General features: G+C 53.0%; 1 protein-coding gene across 1 annotated transcript; it reads left to right on the top strand.

Annotated features, from left to right (window-relative positions):
- Window positions 1–202: 202 nt before the first annotated feature.
- LOC123732824 (uncharacterized) lies at window positions 203–14,777 on the top strand (the record flags this gene model as incomplete). Its single annotated transcript, XM_045712126.1, has 2 exons — window positions 203–928; window positions 14,560–14,777. A coding segment is annotated over one exon (704 nt), but the record flags the coding sequence as incomplete, so codon positions are not given.
- Between the last annotated feature and the right edge of the window lie 2,487 nt (window positions 14,778–17,264).

The following is a 17,264-nucleotide window of genomic DNA, read 5'->3' as shown; positions in this document are numbered from 1 at the left end:
TATTACCAGGAGGGATTGGGGTTCTGTATTGTATTACCAGGAGGGATTGGGGTTCTGTGCTGTATTACCAGGAGGGATTGGGTTCTGTGCTGTATTACCAGGAGGGATTGGGTTGCCATGGTAATTTCTGAACCAGGACACCTGAGGAATAAGGTGTGTCTCTTCCTCCACCAGGTGCTGTTGTCTGTAACATCCAGGTGAGCTCACCTGTGGCTGTGGGAGGACATCACTTACCTGACCCATCAGACTCACCTGCAGGACAGACAGAACCACGCCCCAGAGCAGATACAACTCACCTGCAGGACAGACAGAACCACGCCCCAGAGCAGATACAACTCACCTGGACAGACAGAACCACGCCCCAGAGCAGATACAACTCACCTGCAGGACAGACAGAACCACGCCCCAGAGCAGACACAGCTCACCTGGACAGACAGAACCACGCCCCAGAGCAGACACAACTCACCTGCAGGACAGACAGAACCACGCCCCAGAGCAGATACAACTCACCTGCAGGACAGACAGAACCACGCCCCAGAGCAGATACAACTCACCTGGACAGACAGAACCACGCCCCAGAGCAGATACAACTCACCTGCAGGACAGACAGAACCACGCCCCAGAGCAGACACAGCTCACCTGGACAGACAGAACCACGCCCCAGAGCAGACACAACTCACCTGGACAGACAGAACCACGCCCCAGAGCAGACACAACTCACCTGGACAGACAGAACCACGCCCCAGAGCAGACACAACTCACCTGGACAGAAGACCCAGCTCACCTGGACAGAAGACCCAGCTCACCTGGACAGAAGACCCAGCTCACCTGGACAGAAGACCCAACTCACCTGGACAGAAGACCCAACTCACCTGGACAGAAGACCCAGCCCACCTGCAGTCCTGAAGGTATCCCAGAGTTCCACCAGGTAAGGAGTAGACACACAGATCTGTAACCACCAAGCTGTGGGTTTGCCTGTCTCTCTCCTCTGAGCCTCTACTGCTGTGGGTTTGCCTGTCTCTCTGAGCCTCTACTACTGTGAGTTTGCCTGTCTCTCCTCTGAGCCTCTACTCCTGTGGGGTTGCCTGTCTCTCCTCTGAGCCTCTACTGCTGTGGGTTTGCCTGTCTCTCCTCTGAGCCTCTACTGCTGTGGGTTTGCCTGTCTCTCCTCTGAGCCTCTACTACTGTGGGTTTGCCTGTCTCTCCTCTGAGCCTCTACTACTGTGGGTTTGCCTGTCTCTCTGAGCCTCTACTACTGTGGGTTTGCCTGTCTCTCTGAGCCTCTACTACTGTGGGTTTGCCTGTCTCTCCTCTGAGCCTCTACTCCTGTGGGTTTGCCTGTCTCTCCTCTGAGTCTCTACTCCTGTGGGTTTGCCTGTCTCTCCTCTGAGCCTCTACTACTGTGGGTTTGCCTGTCTCTCCTCTGAGCCTCTACTACTGTGGGTTTGCCTGTCTCTCTCCTCTGAGCCTCTACTGCTGTGGGTTTGCCTGTCTCTCTGAGCCTCTACTCCTGTGGGTTTGCCTGTCTCTCTGAGCCTCTACTACTGTGGGTTTGCCTGTCTCTCTGAGCCTCTACTACTGTGGGTTTGCCTGTCTCTCTGAGCCTCTACTACTGTGGGTTTGCTTGTCTCTCTGAGCCTCTACTACTGTGGGTTTGCCTGTCTCTCTGAGCCTCTACTACTGTGGGTTTGCCTGTCTCTCCTCTGAGCCTCTACTACTGTGGGTTTGCCTGTCTCTCCTCTGAGCCTCTACTACTGTGGGTTTGCCTGTCTCTCCTCTGAGCCTCTACTACTGTGGGTTTGCCTGTCTCTCCTCTGAGCCTCTACTACTGTGGGTTTGCCTGTCTCTCCTCTGAGCCTCTACTACTGTGGGTTTGCCTGTCTCTCCTCTGAGCCTCTACTACTGTGGGTTTGCCTGTCTCTCCTCTGAGCCTCTACTACTGTGGGTTTGCCTGTCTCTCCTCTGAGCCTCTACTACTGTGGGTTTGCCTGTCTCTCCTCTGAGCCTCTACTACTGTGGGTTTGCCTGTCTCTCTCCTCTGAGCCTCTACTACTGTGGGTTTGCCTGTCTCTCTCCTCTGAGCCTCTACTACTGTGGGTTTGCCTGTCTCTCTCCTCTGAGCCTCTACTACTGTGGGTTTGCCTGTCTCTCTGAGCCTCTACTACTGTGGGTTTGCCTGTCTCTCTGAGCCTCTACTACTGTGGGTTTGCCTGTCTCTCTGAGCCTCTACTACTGTGGGTTTGCCTGTCTCTCTGAGCCTCTACTACTGTGGGTTTGCCTGTCTCTCTGAGCCTCTACTACTGTGGGTTTGCCTGTCTCTCTGAGCCTCTACTACTGTGGGTTTGCCTGTCTCTCCTCTGAGCCTCTACTACTGTGGGTTTGCCTGTCTCTCCTCTGAGCCTCTACTACTGTGGGTTTGCCTGTCTCTCCTCTGAGCCTCTACTACTGTGGGTTTGCCTGTCTCTCCTCTGAGCCTCTACTACTGTGGGTTTGCCTGTCTCTCCTCTGAGCCTCTACTACTGTGGGTTTGCCTGTCTCTCTGAGCCTCTACTACTGTGGGTTTGCCTGTCTCTCTGAGCCTCTACTACTGTGGGTTTGCCTGTCTCTCCTCTGAGCCTCTACTACTGTGGGTTTGCCTGTCTCTCCTCTGAGCCTCTACTACTGTGGGTTTGCCTGTCTCTCTCCTCTGAGCCTCTACTACTGTGGGTTTGCCTGTCTCTCTCCTCTGAGCCTCTACTGCTGTGGGTTTGCCTGTCTCTCTGAGCCTCTACTCCTGTGGGTTTGCCTGTCTCTCTGAGCCTCTACTACTGTGGGTTTGCCTGTCTCTCTGAGCCTCTACTACTGTGGGTTTGCCTGTCTCTCTGAGCCTCTACTACTGTGGGTTTGCCTGTCTCTCTGAGCCTCTACTACTGTGGGTTTGCCTGTCTCTCTGAGCCTCTACTACTGTGGGTTTGCCTGTCTCTCCTCTGAGCCTCTACTACTGTGGGTTTGCCTGTCTCTCCTCTGAGCCTCTACTACTGTGGGTTTGCCTGTCTCTCTCCTCTGAGCCTCTACTACTGTGGGTTTGCCTGTCTCTCTCCTCTGAGCCTCTACTGCTGTGGGTTTGCCTGTCTCTCTGAGCCTCTACTCCTGTGGGTTTGCCTGTCTCTCTGAGCCTCTACTACTGTGGGTTTGCCTGTCTCTCCTCTGAGCCTCTACTACTGTGGGTTTGCCTGTCTCTCCTCTGAGCCTCTACTACTGTGAGTTTGCCTGTCTCTCCTCTGAGCCTCTACTACTGTGGGTTTGCCTGTCTCTCCTCTGAGTCTCTACTGCTGTGGGTTTGCCTGTCTCTCTGAGCCTCTACTACCGTTGGCCGTGTTAGGGCCCGCCTCTCCTTCTCCCTTTCCTCCAATGACACTGACCCAGTTAGGGTCCGCCTCTCGTTCTCCCTTTCCTCCAATGGCACTGAGCCAGTTAGGGTCCGCCTCTCGTTCTCCCTTTCCACCAATGGCACTGACCCAGTTAGGGTCCGCCTCTCGTTCTCCCTTTCCACCAATGACACTGAGCCAGTTAGGGTCCGCCTCTCGTTCTCCCTTTCCACCAATGACACTGACCCAGTTAGGGTCCGCCTCTCGTTCTCCCTTTCCACCAATGGCACTGAGCCAGTTAGGGTCCGCCTCTCGTTCTCCCTTTCCACCAATGACACTGACCCAGTTAGGGTCCGCCTCTCGTTCTCCCTTTCCACCAATGACACTGACCCAGTTCGGGTCCGCCTCTCGTTCTCCCTTTCCACCAATGACACTGACCCAGTTCGGGTCCGCCTCTCGTTCTCCCTTTCCACCAATGGCACTGACCCAGTTAGGGTCCGCCTCTCCTTCTCCCTTTCCACCAATGACACTGAGCCAGTTAGGGTCCGCCTCTCCTTCTCCCTTTCCACCAATGACACTGAGCCAGTTCGGGACACCGTCTTCCAGCTGATGGTGAAACTCGAGTCTCACCACATTATTTCTGCCTCGTTAACAAATTCACCTTGTTGCTCCTATGAACAGAGAAATTGAAATTCCTTGATATTTAGAAAAACGACCCAAGCTTCTAATAATAACAATGCAGGTCTATCGATACACTTTTCACCTCATTCATTACTGTTGACAGCTCTGAGTGGGACGAAGGACGAAGGCACGTGTTGACAGCTCTGAGTGGGACGAAGGACGAAGGCACGTGTTGACAGCTCTGAGTGGACGAAGGACAAAGGCACGTGTTGACAGCTCTGAGTGGGACGAAGGACGAAGGCACGTGTTGACAGGGAGGAGTGGGACGAAGGACGAAGGCACGTGTTGACAGGGAGGAGTGGACGAAGGACGAAGGCACGTGTTGACAGGGAGGAGTGGACGAAGGACAAAGGCACGTGTTGACAGCTCTGAGTGGGACGAAGGACGAAGGACAAAGGCACGGGTTGACAGCTCTGAGTGGGACGAAGGACGAAGGACAAAGGCACGTGTTGACAGCTCTGAGTGGACGAAGGACAAAGGCACGTGTTGACAGGGAGGAGTGGACAAAGGACGAAGGCACGTGTTGACAGCTCTGAGTGGACGAAGGTCAAAGGCACGTGTTGACAACGCTGAGTGGACGAAGGACGAAGGCACGTGTTGACAGGGAGGAGTGGACGAAGGCACGTGTTGACAGCTCTGAGTGGACGAAGGACAAAGGCACGTGTTGACAAAGCTGAGTGGACGAAGGACGAAGGCCCGTGTTGACAGCTCTGAGTGGACGAAGGACGAAGGCACGTGTTGACAGGGCTGAGTGGGACGAAGGACGAAGGCACGTGTTGACAGCTCTGAGTGGGACGAAGGACGAAGGCACGTGTTGACAGCTCTGAGTGGGACGAAGGACGAAGGCACGTGTTGACAGCTCTGAGTGGGACGAAGGACGAAGGCCCGTGTTGACAGCTCTGAGTGGGACGAAGGCACGTGTTGACAGGGCTGAGTGGACGAAGGACGAAGGCACGTGTTGACAGCTCTGAGTGGGACGAAGGACGAAGGCACGTGTTGACAGCTCTGAGTGGGACGAAGGACGAAGGCACGTGTTGACAGCTCTGAGTGGGACGAAGGACGAAGGCACGTGTTGACAGCTCTGAGTGGGACGAAGGACGAAGGCACGTGTTGACAGCTCTGAGTGGGACGAAGGACAAAGGCACGTGTTGACAGCTCTGAGTGGGACGAAGGACGAAGGCACGTGTTGACAGTCTCTCTCTCTCTCTCTCTAGTCATGGGTTTTAAACGTTTTGGCGATGGACCAGTCTGCGACCACAAGCTCTATAGGATCTAGCAGCACCTTCATCCACAACTTTCTGGAGTTTTTTTCCCCACTTCTTTCTCTCTGACGTTCTCTATTCGCCGCAGAGCTCTCGCTGCTTAGCAACAGCCGCCAGACAGAGTGCCATCGGGGAGTGCGGTTATGAACTTCTCCTTGAAGCGTATAGGCTTGTCCTGCTGTGGACATAATCTCAACCGAGCTTTCAGAGGATCGTTTCTCAGACTCTGTAGAGTTAAAGGGTTGAGTTATGACATAAAGGACCGATTGGTGGGGGGGGGGAAGAGAGAGTCGATAGGTTAGAAGGAAGGACAAGAATAATTTTTAACGCTGCTTTAGGTTATGTATGATATATTAGGAGAAGTATATGCCACAAATTGAAACTGGAAACGCTTATCTCCCTCACTAGCTTTAAGCACCAGCTGTCAGAGCAGCTCCCAGATCACTGCACCTGTACACAGCCCATCTATAATTTAGCCCCAAACAACTACCTCTTCCCCTACTGTATTTATTTATTTAGCTCCTTTGCACCCCATTATTTCTATTTGTACTTTGCACTTTCTTCCACTACAAATCTACCATTCCAGTGTTTTACTTGCTATATTGTATTTACTTTGCCACCATGGCCTATTTATTGCCTTTACCTCCCTTATCTCACCTCATTTGCTCACATTGTATATAGTCTTATTTTTCTACTGTATTATTGACTGTATGTTTGTTTTACTCCATGTGTAACTCTGTGTTGTTGTATGTTGTCAAACTGCTTTGCTTTATCTTGGCCAGGTCGCAGTTGCAAATGAGAACTTGTTCTCAACTAGCCTACCTGGTTAAATAAAGGACTTGTTCTCAACTAGCCTACCTGGTTAAATAAAGGACTTGTTCTCAACTGGCCTACCTGGTTAAATAAAGGACTTGTTCTCAACTAGCCTAACCTGGTTAAATAAAGGACTTGTTCTCAACTAGCCTACCTGGTTAAATAAAGGACTTGTTCTCAACTAGCCTACCTGGTTAAATAAAGGACTTGTTCTCAACTAGCCTACCTGGTTAAATAAAGGACTTGTTCTCAACTAGCCTACCTGGTTAAATAAAGGACTTGTTCTCAACTAGCCTACCTGGTTAAATAAAGGACTTGTTCTCAACTAGCCTAACCTGGTTAAATAAAGGACTTGTTCTCAACTAGCCTAGCTGGAGTTAATCTATTCATGGGTCGCATGTTTCGTCATTATATTGTTTTGAACGTTTTGTTTTGGACTGATGCCCGACCTGAGCATTCTACTCAATGCATCGTCAATGAGCGCTGGTGAAGATTTCATTAAAAGTGTGTATTAGTGGCTTGGAAATAGAATGACATTGAAAAGGAGGCAAATAATTAGTAAGAAAAACCTTTTGTCATTATTTTTGATGTTGCCAGATTAACTTTAGATGCAGTATAACGTTAGCTAGCTAGCGAAGATTGAGGGGCGGCCACCAGATTAACTTTAGATGCAGTATAACGTTAGCTAGCTAGCGAAGATTGAGGGGAGGCCACCAGATTGACTTTAGATGCAGTATAACGTTAGCTAGCTATCGAAGATTGAGGGGAGGCCACCAGATTGACTTTAGATGCAGTATAACGTTAGCTAGCTAGCTAGCGAAGATTGAGGGGAGGCCACCAGATTGACTTTAGATGCGGTATTCAGTGCATTCGGAAAGTATTCAGACCCCTTGACTTTTTCCACATTTTATGTTACAGCCATATTCGAAAATGGACTAAATACAAAATATTATCAGCAATCTACACACAGTGCCTCATAATGACATAAACAGGTTAAGAATTTTTTTTGCAAATGATTTACATAAGTATTCAGACCCTTTGCTATGCATTTTACATTTTAGTCATTTAGCAGACGCTCTTATCCAGAGCGACTTACAGTAGTGAATGCATACATATCATACAATTTTTTTGTTGTTTGTACTGGCCCCCCGTGGGAATCGAACCCACAACGCTGGCGTTGCAAACACCATGCTCTACCAACTGAGCCACAGGGACTCTAAACTGAGCTCAGGTGCATCCTGTTTCCATTGAACATCCTTAATGTTTCTACACCCTGATTGGAGTCCATCTGTGGTAAATTCAATTGATTAGACATGATTTGGAAAGGCACACACCTGTCTATATAAGGTCCCACAGTTGACAGTGCATGTCAGAGTAAAAACCAAGCCATGAGGTCAAAGGAATTGTACTTAGAGCAGTATTGTGTCGAGGCACAGGTCTGGGGAAGGGCACCAAAACATTTCTGCTGCATTGAAGGTCCCCAAGAACGCAGTGGCCTCCATCGTTCTTAAATGGAAGTTTGGAACCACCAAGACTCTTCCTAGAGCTGGACGCCCGGCCAAACTGAGCAATCGGGGGAGAAGGGCCTTGGTCAGGGAGGTGACCAAGAACCCGATGGTCACTCTGACAGAGCTCCAGAGTTCCTCTGTGGAGATGGGAGAACCTTCCAGAAGGACAACCATCTCTGCAGCACTCCACCAATCAGGCCTTTATGGTGGAGTGGCCAGACGGAAGCCACTCCTCAGTAAAAGGCACATGACAGCCCGCTTGGAGTTTGCCTAAAGGACTCTCAGACCATGAGAAACAAGATGCACTGGTCTGATGAAACCAAGATTGAACTCTTTGGCCTGAAAGCCAAGCATCACGTCTGGAGGAAACCTGGCACCATCCCTACGGTGAAGCATGGTGGTGGCAGCATCATGCCGTGGGGATGTTTTTCAGCAGCAGGGACTGGGAGACTAGTCAGGATCGAGGGAAAGATGAACGGTGCAAAGTACAGAGAGATCCTTGATGAAAACCTGCTCCAGAGCGCTCAGGACCTCAGACTGGGGGCGAAGGTTCACCGTCCAACAGGACAACGACCCTAAGCACACAGCCAAGACAGCACAGGAATGGCTTCGGGACAAGTCTCTGAATGGCCCTGCCAGAGCCCGGACTTGAACCCGATCTAAACATCTCTGGAGAGATCTGAAAATAGCTGTGCAGCGACGCTCCCCATCCAACCTGACAGAGCTTGAGAGGATCTGCAGAGAAGAATGGGAGAAACTCCCCAAATACAGGTGTGCCAAGCTTGTAGCGTCATACCCAAGAAGACTCGAGGCTGTAATCGCTGCCAAAAGGTGCTTCAACAAAGTACTGAGTAAAGGGTCTGAATACTGATGTAAATGTGATATTTAATTTTTTTCTCTAAAAACCTGTTTTTGCTTTGTCATTATGTGGTATTAAATGATTTAATCAATTGTATGGTCCTATCCAAGCTTCGGCCCACGGACCCTTGTGGTCCCGGCCGAGCTTCGGCCCACGGACCCTTGTGGTCCCGGCCGAGCTTCGGCCCACGGACCCTTGTGGTCCCGGCCGAGCTTCGGCCCACGGACCCTTGTGGTCCCGGGTCATGCTTCCGCCCACGGACCCTTGTGGTCCCGGCCGAGCACACGTGAAGCCACAGCCTGTTGTTACTGGCTGGGATAGACCTGTAGCTGGGAGGGTTCTATCTAGTGCACTATATAGGGAAGAGGGTGCTGTTTAGGACGCTGGCTGTGTTTGTCGGGCCTCTTGGTGACTGATCCCATACAACAGCTGCTTAGCATCACTAGGAGGCCTATGGAGCCCTGTCAGTCCTCTCCCTGAGACTGCAGCCTCTCCCTCCCACACACTGCAGCATTTAAACACTCTTCAAATGCTGCAGAGAGCCCAGGTTAAAGGCTAAACGCCATCAGATTCCATCTGCCCGTCTCTCCATAAACACTACGATAGCTGATGTCTGCTTGGGAGTGCTTTGAGTTCACTGGTCTGTAACAGACTAGACCAGGGCTGGGTAGACTAGACCGGGGCTGGGTAGACTAGACCGAGGCTGGGTAGACTAGACCGGGGCTGGGTAGACTAGACCGGGGCTGGGGTAAACTAGACCGGGGCTGGGGTAAGCTAGACCGGGGCTGGGGTAAGCTAGACCGGGGCTGGGGTAAGCTAGACCGGGGGCTGGCTGGGTAGACTAGACCGGGGGCTGGCTGGGTAGACTAGACCGGGGGCTGGCTGGGTAGACTAGACCGGGGGCTGGCTGGGTAGACTAGACCGGGGGCTGGCTGGGTAGACTAGACCGGGGGCTGGCTGGGTAGACTAGACCGGGGGCTGGCTGGGTAGACTAGACCGGGGGCTGGCTGGGTAGACTAGACCGGGGGCTGGCTGGGTAGACTAGACCGGGGGGCTGGCTGGGTAGACTAGACCGGGGGCTGGCTGGGTAGACTAGACCGGGGGCTGGCTGGGTAGACTAGACCGGGGGCTGGCTGGGTAGACTAGACCGGGGGCTGGCTGGGTAGACTAGCCCGGGGGCTGGCTGGGTAGACTAGACCGGGGGCTGGCTGGGTAAACTAGACCGGGGGCTGGCTGGGTAAACTAGACCGGGGCTAGTGTAAACTAGACCGGGGCTAGGTAAACTAGACCGGGGGCTAGCCGGTAGACTAGACCGGGGGCTGGCCGGGTAGACTAGACCGGGGGCTGGCCGGGTAGACTAGACCGGGGGCTGGCCGGGTAGACTAGACCGGGGGCTGGCCGGGTAGACTAGACCGGGGGCTGGCCGGGTAGACTAGACCGGGGGCTGGCCGGGGTAGACTAGACCGGGGGCTGGCCGGGTAGACTAGACCGGGGGCTGGCCGGGTAGACTAGACCGGGGGCTGGCCGGGTAGACTAGACCGGGGGCTGGCCGGGTAGACTAGACCGGGGGCTGGCCGGGTAGACTAGACCGGGGGGCTGGCCGGGTAGACTAGACCCGGGGGCTGGCCGGGTAGACTAGACCCGGGGCTGGCCGGGTAGACTAGACCGGGGGCTGGCCGGGTAGACTAGACCGGGGCTGGCCGGGTAGACTAGACCGGGGGCTGGCCGGGTAGACTAGACCGGGGGCTGGCCGGGTAGACTAGACCGGGGGCTGGCCGGGTAGACTAGACCGGGGCTGGGGTAAACTAGACCGGGGCTGGGGTAAACTAGACCGGGGCTGGGGTAAACTAGACCGGGGCTGGGGTAAACTAGACCGGGGCTGGGGTAAACTAGACCGGGGCTGGGGTAAACTAGACCGGGGGCTGGCTGGGGTAGACTAGACCGGGGGCTGGCTGGGTAGACTAGACCGGGGGCTGGCTGGGTAGACTAGACCGGGGGCTGGCTGGGTAGACTAGACCGGGGGCTGGCTGGGTAGACTAGACCGGGGGCTGGCTGGGTAGACTAGACCGGGGGCTGGCTGGGTAGACTAGACCGGGGGCTGGCTGGGTAAACTAGACCGGGGCTGGGGTAAACTAGACCGGGGCTGGGTAAACTAGACCGGGGGGCTGGCCGGGTAGACTAGACCGGGGGCTGGCCGGGTAGACTAGACCGGGGGGCTGGCCGGGTAGACTAGACCGGGGGCTGGCCGGGTAGACTAGACCGGGGGGCTGGCCGGGTAGACTAGACCGGGGGCTGGCCGGGTAGACTAGACCCGGGGCTGGCCGGGTAGACTAGACCCGGGGGCTGGCCGGGTAGACTAGACCGGGGCTGGCCGGGTAGACTAGACCGGGGGCTGGCCGAGTAGACTAGACCGGGGGCTGGCCGGGTAGACTAGACCGGGGGGCTGGCCGGGTAGACTAGACCCGGGGGCTGGCCGGGTAGACTAGACCCGGGGGCTGGCCGGGTAAACTAGACCGGGGGGCTGGCCGGGTAGACTAGACCGGGGGGCTGGCCGGGTAGACTAGACCCGGGGGCTGGCCGGGTAGACTAGACCCGGGGGCTGGGTGGGTAGACCGGGGGCTGGGTAAACTAGACCGGGGGCTGGGTGGGTAGACCGGGGCTGGGTAAACTAGACCGGGGGTTGGGTAAACTAGACCGGGGGCTGGGGTAAACTAGACCGGGGGCTGGGTAAACTAGACCGGGGGCTGGGTAAACTAGACCGGGGGCTGGCTGGGTAGACTAGACCGGGGGCTGGGTAAACTAGACCGGGGGCTGGGTAAACTAGACCGGGGGCTGGGTAAACTAGACCGGGGGCTGGGGTAAACTAGACCGGGGGTTGGGTAAACTAGACCGGGGGCTGGGTAAACTAGACCGGGGGCTGGGTAAACTAGACCGGGGGCTGGGTAAACTAGACCGGGGGCTGGGGTAAACTAGACCGGGGGCTGGGGTAAACTAGACCGGGGGTTGGGTAAACTAGACCGGGGCTGGGGTAAACTAGACCGGGGGCTGGGTGGGTACACCGGGGCTGGGTAAACTAGACCGGGGCTGGGTAAACTAGACCGGGGGCTGGGTAAACTAGACCGGGGGCTGGGTAAACTAGACCGGGGGCTGGGTAAACTAGACCGGGGGCTGGGTAAACTAAACCGGGGGCTGGGTAAACTAAACCGGGGGCTGGGTAAACTAGACCGGGGCTGGGTAAACTAGACCGGGGGCTGGGTAAACTAGACCGGGGGCTGGGTAAACTAGACCGGGGCTGGGTAAACTAGACCGGGGGCTGGGTAAACTAGACCGGGGGCTGGGTAAACTAGACCGGGGGCTGGGTGGGTAGACCGGGGCTGGGTAAACTAGACCGGGGTTGGGTAAACTAGACCGGGGGCTGGGTAAACTAGACCGGGGGTTGGGTAAACTAGACCGGGGTTGGGTAAACTAGACCGGGGGCTGGGTAAACTAGACCGGGGCTGGGTAAACTAGACCGGGGTTGGGTAAACTAGACCGGGGGCTGGGTAAACTAGACCGGGGGTTGGGTAAACTAGACCGGGGGCTGGGTAAACTAGACCGGGGGCTGGGTGGGTAGACCGGGGGCTGGGTAAACTAGACCGGGGGTTGGGTAAACTAGACCGGGGGCTGGGTAAACTAGACCGGGGTGGGGTAAACTAGACCGGGGGCTGGGTAAACTAGACCGGGGGCTGGGTAAACTAGACCGGGGGCTGGGTAAACTAGACCGGGGGCTGGCCGGGTAAACTAGACCGGGGGCTGGGTGAACTAGACCGGGGGTTGGGTAAACTAGACCGGGGGTTGGGTAAACTAGACCGGGGGTATCTCAGTCTCCTCTAGATGGACGTTCTGTTCTCAGAACATGAGCTGTTGGTTTCTAAACGTTGTAGTTTGGGCCGGGTTTGCTGTTGGTTTCTAAACGTTGTAGTTTGGGCCGGGTTTGCTGTTGGTTTCTAAACGTTGCAGTTTGGGCCGGGTTTGCTGTTGGTTTCTAAACGTTGCAGTTTGGGCTGGGTTTGCTGTTGGTTTCTAAACGTTGCAGTTTGGGCCGGGTTTGCTGTTGGTTTCTAAACGTTGCAGTTTGGGCTGGGTTTGCTGGTGGTTTCTAAACGTTGTAGTTTGGGCCGGGTTTGCTGGTGGTTTCTAAACGTTGCAGTTTGGGCCGGGTTTGCTGGTGGTTTCTAAACGTTGCAGTTTGGGCCGGGTTTGCTGGTGGTTTCTAAACGTTGTAGTTTGGGCTGGGTTTGCTGGTGGTTTCTAAACGTTGTAGTTTGGGCTGGGTTTGCTGGTGGTTTCTAAACGTTGCAGTTTGGGCTGGGTTTGCTGGTGGTTTCTAAACGTTGCAGTTTGGGCTGGGTTTGCTGGTGGTTTCTAAACGTTGCAGTTTGGGCTGGGTTTGCTGGTGGTTTCTAAACGTTGCAGTTTGGGCTGGGTTTGCTGGTGGTTTCTAAACGTTGTAGTTTGGGCTGGGTTTGCTGTTGGTTTCTAAACGTTGTAGTTTGGGCTGGGTTTGCTGGTGGTTTCTAAACGTTGCCTTGTAGTTTGGGCCGGGTTTGCTGGTGGTTTCTAAACGTTGCAGTTTGGGCCGGGTTTGCTGGTGGTTTCTAAACGTTGTAGTTTGGGCTGGGTTTGCTGGTGGTTTCTAAACGTTGCAGTTTGGGCTGGGTTTGCTGGTGGTTTCTAAACGTTGTAGTTTGGGCTGGGTTTGCTGGTGGTTTCTAAACGTTGTAGTTTGGGCTGGGTTTGCTGGTGGTTTCTAAACGTTGCAGTTTGGGCTGGGTTTGCTGGTGGTTTCTAAACGTTGTAGTTTGGGCCGGGTTTGCTGGTGGTTTCTAAACGTTGCAGTTTGGGCCGGGTTTGCTGGTGGTTTCTAAACGTTGCAGTTTGGGCTGGGTTTGCTGGTGGTTTCTAAACGTTGCAGTTTGGGCTGGGTTTGCTGGTGGTTTCTAAATGTTGCAGTTTGGGCCGGGTTTGCTGGTGGTTTCTAAACGTTGCAGTTTGGGCCGGGTTTGCTGTTGGTTTCTAAACGTTGTAGTTTGGGCCGGGTTTGCTGGTGGTTTCTAAACGTTGCAGTTTGGGCTGGGTTTGCTGGTGGTTTCTAAACGTTGTAGTTTGGGCTGGGTTTGCTGGTGGTTTCTAAATGTTGTAGTTTGGGCCGGGTTTGCTGGTGGTTTCTAAACGTTGCAGTTTGGGCTGGGTTTGCTGGTGGTTTATAAACGTTGCAGTTTGGGCTGGGTTTGCTGGTGGTTTCTAAACGTTGTAGTTTGGGCTGGGTTTGCTGGTGGTTTCTAAACGTTGTAGTTTGGGCCGGGTTTGCTGGTGGTTTCTAAACGTTGTAGTTTGGGCCGGGTTTGCTGGTGGTTTCTAAACGTTGCAGTTTGGGCCGGGTTTGCTGGTGGTTTCTAAACGTTGTAGTTTGGGCTGGGTTTGCTGGTGGTTTCTAAACGTTGCAGTTTGGGCTGGGTTTGCTGGTGGTTTCTAAACGTTGCAGTTTGGGCCGGGTTTGCTGGTGGTTTCTAAACGTTGTAGTTTGGGCTGGGTTTGCTGGTGGTTTCTAAACGTTGCAGTTTGGGCCGGGTTTGCTGGTGGTTTCTAAACGTTGTAGTTTGGGCTGGGTTTGCTGGTGGTTTCTAAACGTTGCAGTTTGGGCTGGGTTTGCTGGTGGTTTCTAAACGTTGCAGTTTGGGCTGGGTTTGCTGGTGGTTTCTAAACGTTGTAGTTTGGGCTGGGTTTGCTGGTGGTTTATAAACGTTGTAGTTTGGGCTGGGTTTGCTGGTGGTTTCTAAACGTTGCAGTTTGGGCCGGGTTTGCTGGTGGTTTCTAAACGTTGTCTTGTAGTTTGGGCTGGGTTTGCTGGTGGTTTCTAAACGTTGCAGTTTGGGCTGGGTTTGCTGGTGGTTTCTAAACGTTGCAGTTTGGGCCGGGTTTGTGTTAGAATGTTTTTTCAGTCGTGAGTCATGCAGACACTCGCTTTCAGATTTCAATCATGGACGGAGTGGTTCTTCACGTGTGTGTGTGTGTGTGTGTGTGTGTGTGTGTGTGTGTGTGTGTGAGAGACAGCTCCATACTGTACATAATAGACTGTGGAGCACATGGAGAGTAGGAGAGAGCTGACAGCAGCCTGGAGCGACGGAACCAGTGGGAGGAGAATCGTGACAGCCGGTCTGCCGCAAGTAATATGGAGAGGGAGCTGGAGACGGAGAGAGACTGAAATGAGAGAGGGAAGGAAGGAGACTGGAGGAGAGAGGGATGAAGGAAGGAGACTGGATGAGAGGGATGAAGGAAGGAGGAGAGGGAAGGAATGAGACTGAATGATGGAGGGAAGGAAGGAAGGAGGCTGGAGGAGAGAGGGATGGAGGAGAGCAGATGTAGGAGTGCATGCAGAATCCATCACGCGCTGCCAAGCTGAGGCCCATCCAGTCTGTTTCTGTGTCTACGCGACTGGTGTCTCATGTCCTCTACACCAGAGTGGGGAGACTGGTGTCTCATGTCCTCTACAACAGAGAGGTACGAGTCCTGTTGTCCTCATTCTGACACCTCATATATCTACCCCAGAGGGGACGAGTCCTGTTGTCCTCATACTGACGTCATATATCTACCCCAGAGGGGGACGAGTCCTGTTGTCCTCATTCTGACACCTCATATATCTACCCCAGAGAGGTACGAGTCCTGTTGTCCTCATACTGACACCTCATATATCTACCCCAGAGAGGCACGAGTCCTGTTGTCCTCTCATATATCTACCCCAGAGAGGGACGAGTCCTCTCATACTGACACCTCATATATCTACCCCAGAGAGGGACGAGTCCTCTCATACTGACACCTCATATATCTACCCCAGAGAGGTACGAGTCCTCTCATACTGACGTCATATATCTACCCCAGAGAGGTACGAGTCCTGTTGTCCTCATACTGACACCTCATATATCTACCCCAGAGAGGTACGAGTCCTGTTGTCCTCATACTGACACCTCATATATCTACCCCAGAGAGGTACGAGTCCTGTTGTCCTCTCATACTGACACCTCATATATCTACCCCAGAGAGGTACGAGTCCTGTTGTCCTCTCATATATCTACCCCAGAGGGGGACGAGTCCTCTCATACTGACACCTCATATATCTACCCCAGAGAGGTACGAGTCCTGTTGTCCACTCATATATCTACCCCAGAGAGGTACGAGTCCTGTTGTCCTCTCATATATCTACCCCAGAGAGGTACGAGTCCTGTTGTCCTCTCATATATCTACCCCAGAGAGGTACGAGTCCTGTTGTCCTCTCATATATCTACCCCAGAGAGGTACGAGTCCTGTTGTCCTCTCATATATCTACCCCAGAGAGGTACGAGTCCTGTTGTCCTCTCATATATCTACCCCAGAGAGGTACGAGTCCTGTTGTCCTCTCATATATCTACCCCAGAGAGGGACGAGTCCTGTTGTCCTCTCATATATCTACCCCAGAGAGGTACGAGTCCTGTTGTCCTCTCATATATCTACCCCAGAGAGGTACGAGTCCTGTTGTCCTCTCATATATCTACCCCAGAGAGGGACGAGTCCTGTTGTCCTCTCATATATCTACCCCAGAGAGGTACGAGTCCTGTTGTCCTCTCATATATCTACCCCAGAGAGGTACGAGTCCTGTTGTCCTCTCATATATCTACCCCAGAGAGGTACGAGTCCTGTTGTCCTCTCATATATCTACCCCAGAGAGGTACGAGTCCTGTTGTCCTCTCATATATCTACCCCAGAGAGGTACGAGTCCTGTTGTCCTCTCATATATCTACCCCAGAGAGGTACGAGTCCTGTTGTCCTCTCATATATCTACCCCAGAGAGGTACGAGTCCAGCCTTTTTTCTCTGCATCTTTCTCCTGTTTTTATTTGAAGCTCTGATTTCCTGTTTTCTCCGACCTGTTGCACGAACACCGTGCGTTACCATGGTATCGGCTGGTTCAGTTATTTATTTATTATTGCGTACGACTCTGGGGATAAATGTTCCAGTCCGTACAGGGCTGATGGTTCAGGAAACCTCTCTCTCTTAGCAGGCTGAATGTTCCAGTCCGTACAGGGCTGATGGTTCAGGAAACCTCTCTTAGCAGGCTGAATGTTCCAGTCCGTACAGGGCTGATGGTTCAGGAAACCTCTCTTTCTCTACAGTAACCTTTAGTCTGGATCTACTGTAATCTCTACTGTAACCTTCAGTATGGATTTGCTGTAATCTCTACAGTAACAGTAACCTTTAGTCTGGATCTACTGTAATCTCTACAGTAACCTTTAGTCTGGATCTACTGTAATCTCTACAGTAACCTTCAGTCTGGATCTACTGTAATCTCTACAGTAACCTTCAGTCTGGATCTACTGTAATCTCTACAGTAACCTTCAGTCTGGATCTACTGTAATCTCTACAGTAACCTTCAGTCTGGATCTACTGTAATCTCTACAGTAACCTTCAGTCTGGATTTGCTGTAATCTCTACAGTAACCTTTAGTCTGGATCTACTGTAATCTCTACAGTAACCTTCAGTCTGGATCTACTGTAATCTCTACAGTAACCTTCAGTCTGGATCTACTGTAATCTCTACAGTAACCTTCAGTCTGGATCTACTGTAATCTCTACAGTAACCTTCAGTCTGGATCTACTGTAATCTCTACAGTAACCTTCAGTCTGGATCTACTGTAATCTCTACAGTAACCTTCAGTCTGGATCTGCTGTAATCTCTACAGTAACAGTAACCTTTAGTCTGGATCTACTGTAATCTCTACAGTA

This window comes from Salmo salar, unplaced genomic scaffold (assembly GCF_905237065.1).
Source record: "Salmo salar unplaced genomic scaffold, Ssal_v3.1, whole genome shotgun sequence".
In the NCBI taxonomy this organism is placed as follows: Eukaryota; Metazoa; Chordata; class Actinopteri; order Salmoniformes; family Salmonidae; genus Salmo; species Salmo salar.
Note: the sequence above shows the minus strand (reverse complement) of the source record. Positions and strands in the feature narration are given on the sequence as shown.